This window comes from Megalobrama amblycephala, linkage group LG3, assembly GCF_018812025.1.
Source record: "Megalobrama amblycephala isolate DHTTF-2021 linkage group LG3, ASM1881202v1, whole genome shotgun sequence".
Taxonomy (NCBI): domain Eukaryota; kingdom Metazoa; phylum Chordata; class Actinopteri; order Cypriniformes; family Xenocyprididae; genus Megalobrama; species Megalobrama amblycephala.
Window position 1 is genome coordinate 8,632,178 of NC_063046.1, and position 21,754 is coordinate 8,653,931.

Sequence of the window (21,754 nt, forward strand, 5' to 3'; positions counted from 1 at the left end):
CTCTAAAGAACGGTTTCATTTTAATAAGTTAAATTTATGTCCGTTAATCACACAAAACAATGGATTTAGAAAGCTTTGAATATAGTGCACACAAGTTATTTTTATAATTCTTTAATGGTGTTTTTTAGTAATTTTGACAATTGAGAGCTCCAATTCTCTTTATCTTTTACTATATTGAAAAGAGTCGCCAGGAAATACTTCTGCAGAATCCTGCTCAGTCTTTAAAGTAAAACAAAGAGATGTATCAAAAGATATTGCCTTTGGTGTTACACTAAAAAAAAAAAAGTCATACGGGTTTGAAACTATATGAGGGTGAGTAAATCATCTCGCAGTTTTCATTTCTGGTTGAATTATTCCTTTCAGGTCCCACAACATTAAATTTATTTGCTCTGGTACTGTTTCTGTTTAGTAAGGAACAAAGTTCAGGTTTTTATTTGTCGTGCAGATACAAGGATCCTTTTTTTTCCCCCTTCCACTGGTTTGTCTCGTTTTTGTCAAGGTTTTTTTCTTCAAGGTCTCTCTTTTCAATTAGAAGTCAATCCAAACCCACAATTTAAGTCATTTTCATAACAATGTGCAGTATCTAAACAAGCTTATATAAAGGTGAGACTAAAGAGAAATTGAAATGTATTTGCTCCAAGTTTAATGGCGTAAAGCGGTTGGATATTGTAGCATTGACGTCTTCAGTGCCGTCATTATGTGGTTCTGTAATGAGGCCTGGTTTGACATTTTCAGCGACTTGTCCTTCACACATATAAAAAGGGTTTTTCTTGTCTGTGCAATTCTTTTCACTTCTTCAGCAGGTTGTGGTTCACACATTAGGTACCGCAGAGCATCAAGTCTCATTGTTGAACCCAGGGAAATTCTTTGGTGAACCTGCACTCTAAAACATGCTGGGTTGTTTCAACTACGGCTGCAACAACTAATCAATAAAATCGATAATGAAAGTCATCGACAATGAATGTCATTATCGTTTAGTCACGTCTGTCCACTGTGCACAGAAAACTTCCGTCAGTCCCATCAGATTACAGCACTGAATAATGCATTTTTATAGTCAAGTCAAGTCACCTTTTTACAATGTAGATTGTGTCAAAGCAGCTTTACATTGATAACTGGTACATTATTGTGGCTGCACAGCAGCTCTTAAAGAATAGTGTCAATCCAGGCAGATCAGAAGCACTGTTGAATATCAAATGTCAAGTCAAATGTCAAGTGTCCCCAACTAAGCAAGCCAAAGGCGACAGCGTCAAGGAAGCCAAACTCCAACAGGTGACATCAGGTGGCAAACAAGTGGCAAATAAGTGTTAAAATGGAGACAAAAACCTTGGGAGAAACCAGGCTTAGTCGGGGGGCCAGTTCTCCTCTGGCGACCAGTGCTTTGTTACGACTCAGGTTGCTATAGTCAAATAATCAAAATGCATCTTAAAAATAGTGGAGGAAACAGAGTGAGCTGATGTGGGAAAGGTGCGTTATCGAGCTGCTCAAAACATGAGAAATCTTTAATTTCAGCTTCAAGCTAATGCATTAGAGTAATGTTTAACATGGCTTGCCCTGTCATGCGCTTTTGACAGATGCATGTGGTGTTTAACATTTGATATGTTTCCTCAGTGCAAAACTGTCATTTTATGGTTATATCCTTATCTTTAAGTGTTACAAATTCACAGGAGTATTTCCATTTTTGCATGAATGCTCATCCTGACAGTCTGTGTTAATCTTCAAACTTTACTGAATGAGCGCCGGCGCATCAAATTAGAGAGCAAAAAGCAAAAATATTAATTTTCCTGAAATATGTTGTTGGAGGTTAAATTTAGGTTTAAAAGTCAACATGTAATTCAAGTATTTTATGAGAATGGTAACTGTAAAGATATAACAGCATATAATTTAATTTTAAATGTAAGAAATGTCTTACATTTATATGTTTGAATGTGTTCCTGCAGAACATTCCTTTTATCTGTTAACACTGAGTTTGTGTATTTATTTATTATCTTTATTATTATCTTCATTTTTAATGTAGGGATTAAACTGTCCTTTTGCTTTATAGCTCTTTTGAACATAGCATAGTTATAGATATTTACTATAGGATCATTCAGTGTCAAATCAACCAGAGGTCCCCGATAATATTGTTTCTGTAGAAAGACAAACATAAATAGTGATGAAAGCCAAAATATTAAATGTCACAGATGTATATTAACTGAGTAATCCAGAGTGGGGTCAAAATGACAATTTTCACCTGAGATTTGGAGCCAATTTAGAGGGGTGTAAAAATTACTTTTATAAAAGATGGCAGCATTATTATTTTATTTTTACACAGAGATCGGTAGGTCTATTAGTAAAATCTGTTGACTTTAGCAATCTTTGTTTCATTATATGCCAACAGTGACAGTTCAAAAATGGGAAAAAGCACTTCTTGTATTTTGTGCCTCAAGTTTGCATGCCTGTAACTCAAGAAGTATTAAAGATATCTTAAAATCCTTCTAGATTCTGGTTCATAACAAACTTTCCTTTCGGTATCTTTATTTTAAAGACTCTTGATCATTCAATCCCAGAGATATGGAGGTCTTCAATTGGTAAATTGTACACATTTTCAGTGGTCAAAATCCAAATATGGGTCACTTTGCATACAGCTGATACTTTTTTTGTTTTAAAGAGGAATATCTGAAGAACAAATAATGTTACAACTAGAAAATTATCTTAATTTTCATAGAAAATGGAAGAACATAGAACATACATATCTGAGTGCCATAAATACTCCTTTTCCAAAGTTTGCATGCATGTAACTCTAAAAGTATTCAAGATATCTTAATATCCTTCTAGATTCTCATTCCTTATAAACTTTTCAAAGCCTTTAAAATGAAGATATGCCATTTATGTTATGTGGTTGATTTGACACAGAATGACCCAATATATTTTGGCACGTTTGTTTGAACAACAGCATCGGGCAGGATGTTTTGTCAATAAAATAAAAAGAAAAAAAGAAAATTGTTTAATCTGATTAATCGAATAATTGAAGAACTAATCAGCCTACTAATCGATTATCAAAATAATCATTAGTTGCAGCCTTAGTTTCAACCCATGTTTGGGTCAAATATGGACAACCCTGCATGTAGAGTGTGCTAATATGCTGTTCCACATTGCAATGCATTGATAATTTCACACATTTAGTTGTTCATTTTTCGGACCGGATCAGTCATTGTCAATTTTTTTTTTTTTTTGTTTATTCACCATGGGAAATAGCCTAGGGAATGCATTGCATTTTGTTCGAACATCCCTGAATTACTTCAGTATGGCTCATGTTGAATATTGTGACAGTAGGCATGAAAGCAGTTGCTAAAGCATGGAAAATGTGATGTCAACTCACTTGACAGTGCAACATGGATATTATTTCTCTGGAAAGGTTATTGGTCTGTCTGTTTTTGCCGTTACTAAAACCAAGATGTCAAATTCATTGCCTGTGGCTGTTTCTATAGTAACCATGGGTAGCCAGGTATGAATATTTCTTTTTTCGCTCCTCATCTTCTGTCAATGCCCTCTCCATCTTCCCCCCCAACAGAACATTTTCCCAAAATCTCTCTTTAATAATGCATGAGTCGAAGGAGACCTGTTATGCTTGGAGAGTTCTAGTTTGGTTTTTCAGGCGTAATTGATTAACCATCTACTAATGTGAAAACCCGAATGCACAGATCGCTTTCCAGAAGTCGAAATGTTTTGCTTTCAGTGGAGCCATATCCATTGATCAGGTTTAATTGATTATGATAGGTCTTGCAGATAAATTTCAAAAATAGCTTCTTCAAAATATTCATCCTTTGCTTTGCTTCACCTCTTATAGGACTTGAAGATTACAAAGAACCTTACGTTCATGTAAATTGCCCTATAGCTCAAAATTATCCACTGTGGGAACAAGAAGTCAGATCATGGACCTGCTTCCAAAAATCTGCTCTTTAGCAGTGCTTTTAGCCTTTTTGCATGCCCGTGCACTCCATAAACTCAGCTCACCCAGGCAAGAAGCAACCCACATCTTCCCCTAAAAGGTTCCTTCACAGGTTTAGACATTTATAATTTTTCTTTTGGCAGCTGTGAGAGTTTTCTTCTTGGTCCCTCTCTAGGGAAGGTACCGTGCAGCTGGAACCTCGTCTTTTGGCCGTCTTCATAAATCTGAATAAAGCTTTCAGATGACCTCAGCAGAAAAAAATAATGATAATAATCTAACGACGATGTGCGGAGATGCTCTTCATGGCTCGACCCACCCTTAATGTTCCATGTTCACTTACACCTGGACTGGGATCTGCAGGGACAATTTGTGCGGTCTGATTTCCTCTAAATGTTGTTTGGAAGGTTGGTGGACTCGGAGAAGGGGCTGCTGTGTTGATTGATGGCTGTGGTGATTCATCAGTCCCTGGCTGAGAATACACCGAGCTGAAATGAGACTCGAAATAAGTTAGAGAAAGAGGAAAAGAGAGCATTATAAGAAATGAAGTCAAAATGGCAGGTATCGAATAGAAAGTGAAGGTAAAAAGGTGTAGTGACAGATGAGTCAATAAGAAGAGACTACAGTTATGAAGTTTTTTGAAGATAGATTATAAAATGCACTACCAAAAGTTTTGGGTCAGTAAGATATTTTTTTTTAAGAAATTAATTTATTCAGCAGAGACTCGTTACATTGATCAAAAGTGACAGTAATGACATTTTATAAAGATAAAGTCAATAAATGCTTTTCTTTTTGAACTTTCCATTCATCAAAGAATCCTAAAAATGCATCAAAGTTTACACAAACAAATTAAAGGTACAATTTGTAAGATTTTTGGATTCAAATATCCAAACACTACTAGAAAATTGTTATATATTTTGTTGACTTGTGTACTTGCATTATCCCAAAAGTTTCCTACAATATTTAAATCCAGAGAAAAAGCAATTTTAACCGGTGTAACGTCCCATGTCAAGGCGATGCAAGCCTGTCAATGATGTCTTATCCGCAAAACATGTAAAGCAGAAATGAGGAAAAATGCAGCGAGCACGCTGGAGTTATGTTTGGGACCATTTTACACCTTCTTCATCATGACTATAAGTTTGCGTGTGTATTTGCAGCCTTTTGCATTGTGCAAATGTAAGTTGTAATATTGTGTTTATTTTGTGTAGGCATATCTAAATCTGATTTCTCTCATATAGGATGCATCTGGTTAGGAATTAACGCAGTAATAGTAAAGCGTGCCGGTGATCATCTTCAGCTTCAGTGCATGTGGCTCAAACAGCAATGCACAACTAATAATGACTATAATTGGGACTATCATGTTATATAATATTATAAAGAAAACAAAAATTGTTAATTATTATTTGCATTTCTTTGAGTTAAATAACGCGCTAGCAAAGTGCTCCAGTTTACCGGTGTTCATTCATCACTTCAGTGTGCGCAGCTCAAGCAGCAGTGCATGACTAATAATAACTATGATTGGGGCGGTCATATTACATAACATTAATGAAAACAGTATTGTAATAAATTGTTGTGAATTCATTTAGATTAGTTGCTGTTTTCCGCGTGTTGTTCCAGGAAGAGTGCGTCCACACATTCTGAGGCGGCGTTATTGATGCGTTGTATCAGTCATTATGTTTGATTAATAAGTAATTTAATTAAATGATCAATCACATCGACTCATTTAACAATCCTACTAGCCCTTTATTTAGATTAAAAACACGTATCATTCGTTTGGTGAGGAACAATGCGTTTTGAGCAGCATTTGCACACCCTGTGATGCTGTTGACTATATGTCACTGCAGTAGACTCTTATTGCAGTATTAAGGCTAACGATTTATCGATTAATTGATCGTTAATTTAAACCACGTTTGATCATGGGAATTTGTGTAAATTGACATCCCTAATTAATACATTAGCTCACCCATGCACATGATTGGTGGACGTGCAGACGACAGCTCCCATGATTCCACACTCATTCACTTCATCAAGCTACGCCTTTGTTATTGATTTAAATAAGCGACCTCTTGTGGCGAAACTTACGTACTGTGCCTTTTAAGCAGCACAACTGCTTTCATTGATGATAATGTTTCTTGAACAGCAAATCAGAATATTAGAATGATGCTGAAAATTCAGCCAGCACAGGAATAAATTACATTTTAAAATACATTAACATAGCTCATTTAAATTATAGTAATAATAATTCACAATATTACTGTTCAGTGCTTCCCACAGGTTTGAAATATACTTGCGTTGGTAGCCGGGCGAAAAATCCTCCCATTACCCACGGCACAAAAACCGTCTACTACATGTGACAAACAAATAATGTGTGATTTTTAACATTATTTTTATTTATTGAAATTAATTTTAATTTCATAGCATATTACATTTAATTACATACTAGAGTTACACCTCCATCATGACGGTAAGTTTGCGTGTGTATCTGCAGCCTTTTGCGTTGTGCAAATGTAAGTTGTAATATTGTGTTTATTTTGTGTAAGCATATCTAGATCTGATTTATCTCATATAGGATGCATCTGGTTAGGAATTAACGCAGTAGTAGTAAAGCGTGCCGGTGATCATCTTCAAATAATGTGCAATTTTTAACAGTATTTTTATTTATTGAAATTAATTTTAATTACATAGCATATTACATTTAATTGCATACTAATATTATGCATTATTATGCATTGTAAATTATGCAAAATTACAGCATTTAAATGGTTCACCTTTTCCTATGTTCTCCTTGCTGTCATATAGTGTCTCTCTTAGTGAATGGGACACAGATTTTACTAGTAAAATTTATAAAATGAATAATATATGTGTTAAATAATGTTCTTAGTCTTTTCTTCCTGTGGGGGAGACTACAATAATTTACTATGAATTAAATGAAAATCAAATTAAATACAATTTATTGTGTAACCAAAATACCAATAATGCCCAAAAGAAAAAGTAAAAAACTTAGAGTGTGACTTTTAATTATAAACAAGCCCGAAATACTCCAGGACTCTTATTTTGAAATGTCTGTACTATTGCAGGCTGATCCTTCAGATTCTTACAATTTTATATAAAGGCCATGAAGTAGACTTTGTAATAATTCATCAACTTGAGTTCATTAGCAATCGCTTGGCATAAATCTGCACTTTTCATTGATTGAGAATCACTTTGAAGCAGTCTGAGGCACTGTTGCGCGAGCTTGTAGAACGCGCAACATCGCCCCCTTGTGACTTTGCAACATGCAGTGCCCGTGGGAATGTTAGTGGGAGTAAACAGTTCTGGCGCACACATAACGAGCAGGTACAAAACGACTAGTTAATCGATCGCGGATGGTTTCATTATCTTGCGCGGATATAAAAGTATAAGAGGATAAAAATAATAAAAGCAAAAATGTGTCTCCAAATATACTTGGGCGGTCGTTATTATACGTGGCCGTCCGCCCAAGTAAAGTCGATGTGTGGGAAGCACTGCTGTTTAACTATATTTTTGATGTAATAAATGCAGCACTGGTGAGTATAAGACACCTTTTTTAAAAGCATCAAAATATCTTACCGACCTCAAACTTTTGAACGGTATCTTTATTACAAAATAATATTTCCTTTTTAAATCTCTTGTTTTATATTATACATATTTTATGTTTTGTATATATATATATATATATATATATATATATATATATATATATATATATATATATATATATATATATATATATATATATATATATATATATATATAGTAAATGCACTTACATAGAATTGCATTGAACATGCTTTGGTTGACCAATCCTGCTTTTCACAATTTTTGGCTGCATATTTGTCCTTCTGGTATTAAGGGAAACTGCTAGTTATCTGTTGTTTTCCAGCGTGGGTTTGTGCTGCTGCTTCAGCTCCAGTGATCTCCGCTGACGTGGGGTGTGGTTGTGTCTTAAGACTTTATATAAACATGGACAAGCACTTTTTCTAACCAAAAGCTGTAAATGGGGTATAAAATTTTTTTGTTGATGTCACCACAGTGTCATCGAGTTTCTCTGAAATGTCTTCTCTCAGTGTTCCCTGTATTCATGCTCTCACACTCGCCCTTGTCCTTGTTTAGTTGTTTGCGTATCTTAAGGTCATGCTCATTACAAGATAAATTACACTATTAAACTGTGTTTTCACAGCGCTCCCTTTGAGTGTTCACATTCTCATAGAAGTGCTGGAAAAACTCTCGTCATGAAATGTTTTAACCATTTCGTTCTTTACTCAGAGTTGGGTCATGGTAAGTGTATAACAACTTTTTCATGATTTGAACTTTCTTAAGAGTTATTTACGCGTCTATGGTGCTTGTTTTTATATTGTCAAACAGTTGCTGTCTTTTCTATTTCCTAAATATTACAGTAGATTTCGGAAGCTGACATAAAAATCCACATATCAGCTGATTAATTGGCCTGGCTGATATATTGATGTTTTATGGATAAGTTGGACTGATGCAGATAATTATGCACATCATAGGGACTGTTTTCGATTGCAGAGACTAATTGCTCCATTTGCTCAATGAGTAAGATGGATTGTTGATTTGTAATTGCTCTTGAAATGATCACAAATTTTGCCTGCCCACTGCTAGCTCATTTTCCCACAGTAAACATCTGTGTTTCGTCCACCAGCTCTGGCTTATCTACAAATTGCCTTTTCCATTGTTTTATTCTACCTACTAGTTAAAGTTTCGACTGCTGAACGTGTGCACGCCTTCATTAAAGAGAAGATAGCAAGGAATGTTAATGGTAGTTTCATGGCGATGCGAGGCGGAGGCTAATTTTAGATAATAGCCCTAATTTGTGTGGGAAGCTGCAGACCACTCCTGGTCAGTGCTGTGTCATTTGGTCTAACCCCCAAACTATGGGTCAGACTCTGAGGTCAGATTCTAACATCTAATACTCTTTACATGCCATTATTATGTGGTTATTGCATGCTCGCATTACCTCAGCGTCTTGGCTAATATCTTTAATACAAGATTTACAATGTTCCTTTTAATTACAGGTCATACTTCTTGGTCGTAGTTGTAAGATCTCAAGTTTGTGTAGCCTTTTTCTCATATGCAGTCCTGGCAAAAAAAATGGGACATGTCTGAATTAAGACTTTTTAATTTAATTCAATTTATTTTTTAAAAAATGAAAATGAATCATTAATTAAAGTTAAAGCTTAAAATATATCAGATTTATTTTAATTTTTTTATTTTAAAAAATGAAATATTAAATCATAGATTAACAATTGTAATAAATTAAAAGCGATAATCTAGATTTAGATAAAATGGGACATGTCTGAATAAATTTTTTTTTTTTTTTTTTTTTATTGTATTTTATTTTATTTAATTTTTAAAAAATTTTATTTAAAAAAAAAATTAAAAGGAATCATTAATTACATCCTAAGTCAAATCTTAAAATATATTGGATTGTTTCATTTTTTTATTTGTTTTTTATTTAAAAAAAATAAATATTAAATTGTAAATTAATGATTGTAAAAAATTTAAACGGATAAGTAACTGGATTGCAGATTTAGCTTAAATTAAGCTTTCAGTTGTTTTTTAGTTATAAAATGAATTCATTTCACATAAATTTAATTACAAAAAGAAATATGTCATATCATATGCAGTCCTGGAAAAAATGGGACATGTCTGAATAAAGAATTTTTATTTTATTTTATTTTATTTTGTTATTTTATTTTATTTTATTTTATTTTATTATTTTATTTTATTTTATTTTATTTTATTTTATTTTATTTTATTTTATTTTATTTTATTTTATTTTATTTTATTTTATTTTATTTATCATTAATTAAATCCTAAGTCAAAGCTTAAAATATATTAAATTGTTTCGTTTTTAAAAAAAAATAAAAAATAAATAAAAAATATTAATTCGTAGATTAACAGTTATAAACAGTAATAAACTAAAAGCTATAAGTAATTGGATTGCAGATTTAGTTATTGATAATTTATTTTATTTTATTATTATTATTATTTTCAAGTCAAAGCTTGAAATATATCAAATTGTTTAATTTTTTTTAAATTAAATAAATCATAGATTAACAATTATAACAAATTAAAATTTATAAGTAACTGGATTGCAGATTTTATGTATAAATTAGTTATTAATTTTTTGTTTTTTTTAGTTACTGATAAAAAATGAATACATTTCACATAAATGTAATTACAAAAAATAAATTTAGCTTTTTCATTTTTTACAGTAACTTTGGTAACCAATTCTTAATGTGTTTAAAACTAGCTGCTTTTCATGTTGGAATAATTTTGTTAAACAATAATTTTTCTAATCGCTAAAATAACACGTGCCTCTAATGCTTTAAAAGTATAATAGGACACCAATTTGTAGCCCATCTGTGTTGAGTCTCTTAAGAAAGCAAATCATGCCATTAACAGGGTTGCATGCAAACAGTGGAACAAAACTAACTATTATATTTTTGGTAATTAAAGTAAGTTAATAATTACAAATATTTATTGTAGTGTAGTCTGGTCTGAAGAGTAGAGTTTGAATGCGTACGTTGCTTCCAGACATAAGGAACACATTTCGCAAAGGCATGCCAACTGTTTAACCAACACTGATATCATTTTCAGATGTGGATTGTAAGTTTTAGTGTAGATATAAGAGTTTTTTTTCTCCTCCACATGCCTTTCCTCTTGCATGTTTCCAGGCAGTTGAGATGGTTGTCTGATGGTGGTCTGATATGACAAGACCAGCATATCTCCATCTGCGGTCTCCTGTGCCCCGGAGCCGCTGGATTCAGGCCCGTCTGAGATTGATGCTCGTCTTTTTAGGACTCTTATCTTACACAATACACCCATACCCATCCTCAATCTATTTCCCTTTGTCACTAACAAAGCTCTCAGAGCGCTGCATGTGCTTATTAACCATCCCTCTTCAGTTATCTTTTCTTGCCATCGATTCTTGTGTTATTTTCTGTCATTATTGTTCTCTTGTTAACCACAAAACCTGCCAGGCTCTCGCTAGCATTCAATAAGTGTTTCATCTCTTATTCAGTCTTCCATCTCTTTAGCTTTTTCCTTTTTTATGGTTTTTATTTTTACCCTTCTGCATTTGAAGCTTTCATTGTTTATTAAGAGTTTTACTGGGTCGCCAGTTGTCAAATTTGCTTTGTCAAGGGCTTATTGCCTCGCTGGCTTTGTTAGGGTGGAGGTGTTTGCATCAACATGCTGTAATCCGGTCTGTATACTTGGGACGTCATGGAAGAATAAATGTAGAGCTGTTGTCCTCGATCTTCCTGACAGGGGTTCCTATTACATGTTACCGCCCTTCGGATAAAGAATGACTTTGTTGCATTGCGCCTTGTGAAAGTTGTTTTGCTGGACTTTTGTATTTATCGCTTAAAAATGTATTTAAACTTTGGGTTGGTCAATATTTACTGTATTTGACTGCTGGTTACCTGCTTTAATTAATCAAAGTGTTTAGTAACTGGAGGTTGTCAATGTTTCTGTTCTTGCGAATACGCATGTGTCTTGCTGCACAGCTGTTTTGATGTCTGGAAGATCTTTCCCTTTCTATAGTCTGAATCTATAGCATGACTGCATGAACCCAGACTTTTAGCTTTCATCAAACGGAGAGAGAAATCGATCTGCGCCAGTGCTGGTTTGATGACTCTGGCCCTCTGGATGATCTTGTCATGTGTGATTGTGCAGTCGGCTGACAGGAGATTGACCCATTTGGTGTTACTTGTACTTGAGGGTGTTGGACATGTACAGCTGTGCACATTTCTGTCTGTTAATATTTCTTCCATCTGGATCATTAAGGTCATGCCTGGGTCCACAGCTGATCTGTAAAGGAGTTGCATTCGCTTTAATTTAAATTTTGTGTTACAGAGTAGACTTAAAGGATTAGTTCACTTTAGAATTAAAATTTCCTGATAATTTACTCACCCCCATGTCATACAAGATGTTTATGTCTTTCTTTCTTCAGTCAAAAAGAAATTAAGGTTTTTGACGAAAACATTCCAGGATTTTTCTCCATATAGTGGACTTCACTGGGGTTCAACGGGTTGAAGGTCCAAATGCAGCTTCAAAGAGCTCTACATGATCCCAGACGAGGAATAAGGGTCTTATCTAGCAGAACAATCTGTAATTTTCTAAAAAAAAAAGTATATATATATATATATATATATATATATATATATATATATATATATATATATATATATATATATATATATATATATATATATATATATATACTTTTTAACCACAAATGCTTGTCTTTCACTGCTCTGTGATGCGCCACGCATTACGTAATCATGTTGGAAAGGTCACGCATGATGTAGGTGGAAGTACCGATCCAGTGTCTACAAAGCGAATGGGCAATGACTAAGTCAAATGCCCTTTACAAAAAAAAAAAAAAGGTAAAACAACGATGTCAGACAAGTTTGAAGTTGGAGTTTTTCGCCATACTGTGGTACTTCCGCCTGTCACGCGTGACCTTTCCACTGTGATTACGTAATGCATGGGGGAGGAGAGAGAGTGAGCCAATCAGTAGTACAACAATGAACTCTTGCTTGTATATACTCTTGTGTACTGTATGTTCATTTTTTGTGCTTCCTTGTCATTCGTTCGTCATCTTCATTGCGTTGTGTGTTTGTGCATTTTGGTGGTGGAGCAATGAAGGGTGTGTTTGTTTGAGAAATCACATACTGCATCTTTAATGTTAGTTGTTGTTATTTGGTTATATTGCTGCTTTATTCTTATGGTTGTTTAGTGAGAAATATGCTTTGATTGTTTTCAGCTAGTTTTTTGCAGTGTTTTAGTTCTTACATTTAAAACATTTAGAATGTTAGAACAAAATGGCTGTTTGAATTCCTGGAAAAATTCGAAGAATTTTTGTTTTCTAAGAAATTTGTATGTGGTGAGCTAAATGTAGACTTGTGGTTTTTTTTTTTTCGCCCTCAGGTATTTGGAGATTATTATCACTTCAGGCACCGCACAGTGGTGAAGAGGTCTTTATCAGAACACAGAGGAACACACATTCGTCTGCACACAGAACCCCAGGTATGTGTGAAATGTAGAATCTGGATCTGCCTCATCAGAACAGCTCCTTCCAGATTTTTTTTCACCAACACACTCAAAGGTTTTGTTGACCAAACCTTGTCTAAAAAGCCAAAATGCTAAAGCCATTGAGATCTAAATAAGTCTGACAGAGAGAGTAAAGAAATTAGTAAATATTATGTTGTAAGAATATCTGCTGAAAAGCTGTTTTAAGGCACTTTACACACATATATATTACAAAAATGTGAAACTCATAAAGTTGCACAATTTGGACCCATGCTATAGCATGCATCAATAATGCAACCATTTTGTCTTAACATGATTTTGCTTGAATAAATGTTTTTTATTTTTCAACATTTATTTCCTAATCAAGCCAATCCCCCCTTTCTATATAATTTTGATGTTCAATGATAATTGCTAGCAAATTATTGGTTTTTTAGTCATGATCAAATTTGATAAAATGGAGCATTTCAACAAGATTTTTGATGAAAGTGTTGCAAAATTTGCCGAACTCGTATAAAATAAATTAAGGCTGCATGATACTGGAAAAAACTGACATTGCAAGGTTCACGAAATGAATAGCTCTATTTGGAAAGAATTATCCATTCTAGAATGATTGGGGTGATTTTTTTTATTTATTTTTTTAAGGGAGTGAATCTGCATAGAAAATTGTTCATGTAAGTCTAACAGTATTCAGATACAGAAATTGAATAATCAGATGTAAAAATAACATTACATAGTCTTCACTGTACAGGGCTTGACAATAAGGACTGCCCGATGGCCCGGGGCCAGTGTGAACAACGCTCGGGACAGTTGACGTAACTGTTACTTGCCCGATCGGGCCAGTGCTGTAGGGTGTGCGTTATATATCGTCTATGATATTGTAATTGTTGATTTAACGATCTGACATTATAGAGTATGTAACTCACTATACAAAAAACAAACAAAAATACACCCATTGAGTGCACGCATACACTATGTGACATAGTCTAGTAGGTTAGACTAGTGCGTGTGCATATTTAGAGGGCACAATTTCACTGCGTAATTTAGTCTATTAAAATACAGTTAGAATGCCCCCAGAATTCAAGATAAGGGGCAAAAATGCCCCTATATTTCTTTTATATTTATATAATTTAATATTACACAAAGAGCGCCATTTTGATCCAAATATAAGCGTGATTACAAATGTGATATTGATTTTATACAACGTACAATCTATAATAAACAAGAAGTTTATAATAATAAGTAACTTTCATTTTAGACACTAAAATGCTTGTTTCTCTCTATATCAATTAAAATAGTTCCAAACAAAGTCCACAGAATTGTTTTGCATCTCTGAGCAACACTTCTGAATGAATCAGCCGTTTGAATGAATCGGTTGAATCTCAATGACTCGCTCATTAACAGGGACTTGCTGCCACCTTCTCGTGGGTATTTCAAATACCAGTATTTGAAGTTTTACATTTTCAACATTTCAAAACATTATTTATGCATCTGTAACAGCTCTTGATTGATAAACTTTAATAAAGTTTAATCTATAGTTATATAGTTTTACATTAAATTACAATTTCTGTACCTACTTTTAAGCCTACATAAAAACCTGAAAAGCACTGTTCATTCCATTTGTTTATTCTGTTGTATTTATTTGTGCTGTTACTTGTAATTTGATTATTTGTTCCTAATTTATTACTTACTGTTTACTTGTCTCACAATATTTAAAATTTAAGTGAGTTAATCTAGTAGCTTTTGGTGTCATAACCTTATTTATTAAGGTTACATGTATCAAAAACAACGAAAACAATAACTAGGCTTATTTTATAGGACCATTTTCTTTTCTTTTTTTTATTGTGGGGCTGGAAAAAATGTAGGCAGGGCAAGTAGAAAAAATCCTTAGCGCTGAGCCCTGACTGTTTAAATTAAATATAATTAATCGTTGTTAAAGCAACAAAAGTGATTTTCTCTTTGTATTTTGTTGTTTGATTAACATTAATGACTCAGACAGCAGCAGGTTTATTAGGCTGCTGTCACTTTAAGAGCTAATGCATGGATCCAATATATTGTTACACATCCAGAAAACAGCGCAAATTGAGTTCTCTTTTGCATCTTTATGCACTCAAATGGTTAAAATCACTTAAATGTTTAAACTGACAGGACCTAAAACACATGCAAATGATAAACTTTCACTCTATAATGGTTAAACTTTGCAATTAATCCGATAATCACATGCGTTTCGAACCATGGTGCCTGGTCCATACGGATCAACTACGATCCCTATACTTGACATCACACATGCTGAGATGTGATAATCGCAGATAAGCAAATCACGATATTGGTTCTAAAACGATATTGTGCAGCCCTAAAATGAATAGGAAATGAAAAGATTCATATAATATTTAGTTTGACCTCATGAGGTTGAAATCAACATTTTATGAAGGTTAAACACATCCTTCACTGGTCTTGTAAGAATTTCAGCCCCTAATATGAACACTATTTATGGAAAGTCCCTTGAAGCAAGTAAAGTTTAAAGCAAGCAAGTTATTTGCTTTGTGCTGATTTATGACATTGGGCTATATGACTCTTTTTTGCAGTGTACCCCCTTTTCTAACTTCAGCTAATAGGACACTGCATGACTTTGGACATTCATTATTGCCCTCAATGTCTTTAAGTTTGTCTGGTTCCTCAAAGACCTCATTACATGTCCTCAGGGACTCCAACTACACCCAATAACTGTTGGGAAAGTAAGAAATCATTTTCAAGTCATTCATCTTTGTTATACTTTGTTTCACTGACACTGCAGCATGCTCTCGTGTCTAGTTTTTTTGTCCTTGTTTTATAAAGGATTTTTTCTTCTTCTTTCCCAACTGTCTCTAGAAACATTGCTTGCTTATGTTCTGGTATTTGTCTCGCCTACTCTGAATGTTATTGTGAATCTTTCCATTCACACTCTCACACGATTGTATATCACAACTCCTCAGTTTCCTCCCGTGTACATTGCTCTTAAGAACGGCAAATAAAACACTTTCGGTTTCTCTTGTCACAGGTGTGAAATATGAGCGTTTAAAGTTGCGTTTCTCCCGATGCGTTGACCTCTGCGTTCGTTCAGTACAGCCTTAGTATTTGTTGTTCACCCTCTCTGATCCAGATGGTGAGTTCTGAGGAGACGTGAAACACAAACTCTGTTATTTTAATGCCAGAGGAATGCTAAGGGCTAGAAACCCCCTTAATGGAAATCACTGACTGGACCCGTATGGCCCATTACTCACCTTTAAGAGGGGGTTAAAAAGTCCATCTTGTAACATGGCTGTAACGCCATGCTCCATCAGCACGAATGGCCTCCAGGAGCAAAGCAACTTCCCTCGAGATGGGAAAAGCACTCTGTTGTCCGGTGTGCAGAAGTGATGAGGTGTGTGAATAATGAACCTGCCTGCGTCCCAACACAATGACAGAGAGTCGTTGCACGGAGCTTGTCTAATGTCGAATACATTTCCAGAAGTTGCTTTTGTTCATGAACGCTCAATGATTAGACCTTGCGGTATGATGATGCTAGGTGTCCTCTTAAATTTCATGCATTGGATGCATTGTCAAAGACATCAGCCTTTTGGGAACCACATCAGAAAATGCTGGAGGCTTTTTAAAAAAAAAAAGAATTCTTCCTAAATATAGCCTGGAAGTCAGTTGCCATTTCCTTAGCCATCTGTTAGAGATCATTTCAAAGTTGTATATTAATTTTTCCACTATTTCTTACTTTCATCTCTATTCTAGCCTGTACTCTTTTTGAACAATCTGGAAACTTTCTATTATAGCTTTTTTTCATGCTGCTGCCTCCTTATGATCAGTTGCTTTTTGTATTCCTCCTTTGTCAGTCACTTTTGATGAAAGCATCTGCTAAATTTAAAAAAAGACCTTTTTGTTGTTGTGGATGTTGACGCTCGCTTAACAAGTGCACCAACACCTGTCATTCTCCAATGATTAAGTCAAAACTTAAGTAGTGAGCTGTAGGGTTGTCAGATTAATTTTAAATGCAAATTTTGTCATATTTAAGATAAAAATGCAAATTGGAATGCAATAACTGCTTTTGAATTTAAGATGTGTAGAAAGCACTAGTAGTAATTTCAATTAAAACTGTTTAAAAAATGACATTAACAGAGCACTAACAAAATAACTACTTTTTGTTGGGCGATATATTGTCAAAAAATAATTGTGATATGCGATATTGTCATTTAAACACTATTTTATGCCACTGAATATATAAACATAATACAACAGCATAATAATGCAAGTAGGCCTACACTTTTTCAAATGACAATGAACTAAACTCTTAAGAATATTTAGATAAATTTGTTGTGCTAACAAAAAGTGCAAAATGTAGAAAGAAACAAACACACTTACAAATGCACAAAAGGCCTTTATATGGAGACTTTCCATGTACATATTTGTCTCTGACCTTCTTTTCTCAGTAAAGTAAGGGTGCGTGCACACTATTGCTGAAAAACACAAACCCTTCTTACAGTCAGATGTCCATATGAACAAAGGCACAGATGTTTCGGGCCATATCTGCTGCTAAATCTATTTTTCTAGAGGCGTATTTTTTAAAAGAACTTCTTTTAACTTGAGCGCCACGTGCTTACAACGGCGCACCATGCACGAGATGCTCTGAAAGTCGCGAACGCACACGTTTGCATGGAAAAACAGCGCAGTGGAATGCAAAAACACGTTCTCTGTGAAAATGAACTGCCACGTCCAAATGGCCATAGGGCTCATTCACACAGAATGCATTTTTGCTTTGTAAAACACGAGACACGGGCAGTGGAATGGGGAAAAACGCAAGGTCTCGAGACGCATTTTTTAAAAGTTGAACTGATTTTAACTTGAGCGCCGCATTTTTAGAATGCCATGTCATGCGCGAGACGCTGCAAAAGACGCCATGTCAAGTTAAAAGAATTTCAACTTTTACACGCAGCACCGCTTGTCAATGTCAGTTCCAAAACAGTGGACCAATCAGAAGAATCAGAGGTGGGGCAAGCGTTGCAAGCTCCTGTTTACAGTAGCAAGTTGGCATAACAACTGTGTTGTTTGTTTGCTATTGCCATGTCAAAAGCGCGTCTCGAGACCCTCACAATCTACGCTGCGCTTTTTTTAAAGGTGCCGTAGAACGTCTTTTCAAAAGATGTAATATAAGTCTAAGGTGTCCCCTGAATGTGTCTGTGAAGTTTCAGCTCAAAATACCCCATAGATTTTTTTTAATTCATTTTTTTTAATTGCCTATTTTGGGGCATCATTAAATATGCGCTGATTCAGGCTGTGCGGCCCCTTTAAATCTCGTGCTCCCCTCCCCCGGAGCTCGCGCTTGCCTTAACCAGCATAAACAAAGTTCACACAGCTAATATAACCCTCAAAATGGTTCTTTACAAAGTGTTCGTCATGCAGCATGTCTAATCGCATAAGTATGGTATTTATTTGGATGTTTACATTTGATTCTGAATGAGTTTGATAGTGCTCTGTGGCTAAAGCTAACATTACACACTGTTGGAGAGATTTATAAAGAATGAAGCTGTGTTTATGAATTATACAGACTGCAAGTGTTTAAAAATTAAAATAGTGATGGCTCTTGTCTCCATGAATATAGTAATAAACCATGGTAACTTTAACCACATTTAACAGTACATTAGCAACATGCTAACAAAACATTTAGAAAGACAATTTACAAATATCACTAAAAATATCATGTTATCATGAATCATGTCAGTTATTATCACTCCATCTGCCATTTTTCACTATTGTCCTTGCTTGCTTACCTAGTCTGATGATCCAGACGTTAATACTGGCTGCCCTTGTCTAATGCCTTGAACATGGGCTGGCATATGCAAATATCGGGGCGTACATATTAATGAGCCCGACTGTTACGTAACAGTCGGTGTTATGTTGAGATTCGCCTGTTCTTCGGAGGTCTTTTAAACACATTAGATTTATATAAAAAGGAGGAAACAATGGTATTTGAGACTCACTGTATGTCATTTCCATGTACTGAACTCTTGTTATTCAACTATGCCAAGATAAATTCAATTTTTAATTCTAGGGCACCTTTAAAACCATTCCTCGCATTTTTAGATGCAAAGACGCGTTCTGTGTGAATGGCCCCTTAACGGTAGCTGTGAGCGTGCACCATTTTCTGCATATTCTTCCAAACTGTCTGTAATTGTCAGGAAAACACTATAATGCTGCAAAATTATGCCTTCTGTGTATGTCGATGTCCTCTGTGTATGAAGGAGATGCCTGAGGCCTGCTATCAGCAGATAAGATGACCGAGGCAAAATGTTGGTGACATTCATTTTTGTGTAAACATAATGGGCAGTATATATTGCGTCCATATATCGTGCGATAAGTCGATATATTAATTATTGCAACACCCCTACCCACAAATGACTATTATTGTGACACAAATCGCTGCTTGTAAAGTGAAACCTGCAGTCGTGTGAAGATGTTGCCCTTGTAAAGCATGCACTCCCAGTGGCATTTCCCCTGACTGCCCTGCTTCGCTTCCTGTTGTTGAATTCTTTTGCTCCCTTTAGCTTCAAAAAGAACAACTTTTTCAGACATGTTTTATCACAAACAATAAGTGACTGTTGTCAGATGTGGAGTGCTAATTACTTTATACTATGTAGTCTTCATGCATCATATTTTGCTTGACTTTTTCTTTTGGCCAAGTTTTAAAGAGATCATTTATTCACCCTTAAGTTATTCCAAATCTGTATGAATTTCTTTGTTCTGCTGAACACATAACACGATATTTTGAAGAGTATTGGTAACCAAATAATTGCTGGTCCCCGTTGACTTCCATAGAATGGAAACAAATACTATGGAAGTCAGTGGGACCAATCATCTGTTTGGTTACCCACATTCTTCAAAATATCTTTTTTTGTGTTCAACAGAAGAAAGAAACTTGTACAGTTTTAGAACAACATGAGGGTGAATAAATGATGACAGAATTTTCATTTTTGGTTAACTATCCCTTTAAGTAAAGTAAAGTCTAATAAATTATAAATCAAGAAAAAAAACATGCATTAGTCTTTATGGCTAAATGTTTTCTGTGAAATATGATTTCAGCAACTGCCTTTATCTGCATTTCCAGAGTAGAGGTTAAGATATTCCAGATCACTTCCATCCGGACTCCATTTATAAACCTCTACGCTGTTCATCTTCAGCTCTCTCTCTCTCTGTTCTGTCCATCACTCAGTCCATCTTCATAGCTTCAGAAATGCATTTCCTATTTCTGAGTCTTTTGGCAGCATTCATATTCTCTTTGAAATGCATTTGGCTCAAGTCAAAACATCAGAGCTGTCACAGATGTAGCAACATCAGTCATGAGGTTATTCATTATGCATCGCATTGCCAACAGAGTACTGGCTCTAATTGAGCATACTTTCAGATGAGGTTGATCTTTAAAAGTTAGAAACACTTATGTGTGCTACTTTTTAATTACCTTATTACTCTTGCTAATTAATCAGCAGGGGGAAAAGTGATATAATGTTTAGACAACATGTCTCTCCCCAACAACTTGCCAAGCAGACAGCCTCGGATATTAATTCGGGTTGCTATCCAGCGCTTCTTCTGTCATGCATTTTTTTTGGATCTGCGTTCCAGTGATAACATCAGTGGGTTTTGAACTTTATCTTGCATGTTCAAAAAGAACTTGCCACAAAGAAACTAAAAATATCTACTTCAAAACTTAAAGGACTTGATCATAAAAGTAAGTTTTTATCTGAAACTTTGAAATGGAATTGGAGTTTATTTTGTTTTATTTTATTTTTCTATTATCTTTTTTTTAGATTTTTGAATTTGAAATGTAATTTTGTTTTGACTTTTCAAAGATCTTTTGCATACGGTTACGTGTTACTCCAAGTATAGGCCACATTAACAGTGATGCTTGCCTTAAACAACACTAGAGATTTTTGGGAAATGTTTGATTTTGTCAGTCAAGTCAAACAAAGTATGTCTGACAACATGACCTAAACTTTGAACAGCTGTCACTACACAAATGATTGGTTAATTATTAACTAATTCATCTGGAGAAAGCAGATATACTGCACTTCTGTAGATTTCCAGCAAATCATGCTCAGATTACATCTAAATTTCATCATGACAACGTGACCTTGAGGGACGTTGAGTGGTCGGTCAAGTGATGGTTGTTCTGGTTGTTCTTTAGGCCTGTGAACGTCCCAACTGGCCATCATTCGTTTTTTTTTTTTACAATTCGCTTCACTTTGCTGTCACATGTCTGTTCAGTTCATCCACTTTACAAAAAGTCATTCTAGACAGTGAGCAGTGAGCTCTGGCGTGAGCAGCGATGAGCTGTCAATCACATAATCTGCCACCGTCTGCGTTTTCTGCCCCGCTGCAGCAGTCGCTGCCCTAGAGAAACGGCTTCCCGTCTTTCAGCAGGCCTCTGTCTTTGTGTTGAGTGGAGGAGGATTGTGAGGAGATGGAAAACAGGACGGTGTCTGTCAGCAGATTTCATCAGCTTTTATTTAATGACATGAAATCTAAATTGACCATATTTACTGTAATGTTTCTGGTCTTATTGCACAAGTTTCGTTGTTACTTGGTATTCTGACTTGTTATTCTAAATGGCTTTTTAATCTTTCATCAAAATGGATTAACTCTCATTTTTCTGCTGACAGTACTATGGCAGAATGGACTGGGGAAAATTATATTAACCAATTAAATCAAATCCGATTAAATCCTTCCCTACATTCA

General features: G+C 34.9%; 1 protein-coding gene across 2 annotated transcripts in view; it reads left to right on the forward strand.

Moving 5' to 3' along the window:
• furina (furin (paired basic amino acid cleaving enzyme) a) overlaps window positions 1-21,754 on the forward strand; it is a 134,254-nt gene that overhangs the window by 50,719 nt on the left and 61,781 nt on the right. For both annotated transcript variants that reach the window (XM_048183718.1, XM_048183719.1), the window contains exon 3: window positions 12,905-13,003. In XM_048183718.1, coding sequence (XP_048039675.1) covers window positions 12,905-13,003 — 99 coding nt within the window. The remainder of the gene's footprint in view (window positions 1-12,904; window positions 13,004-21,754) is intronic.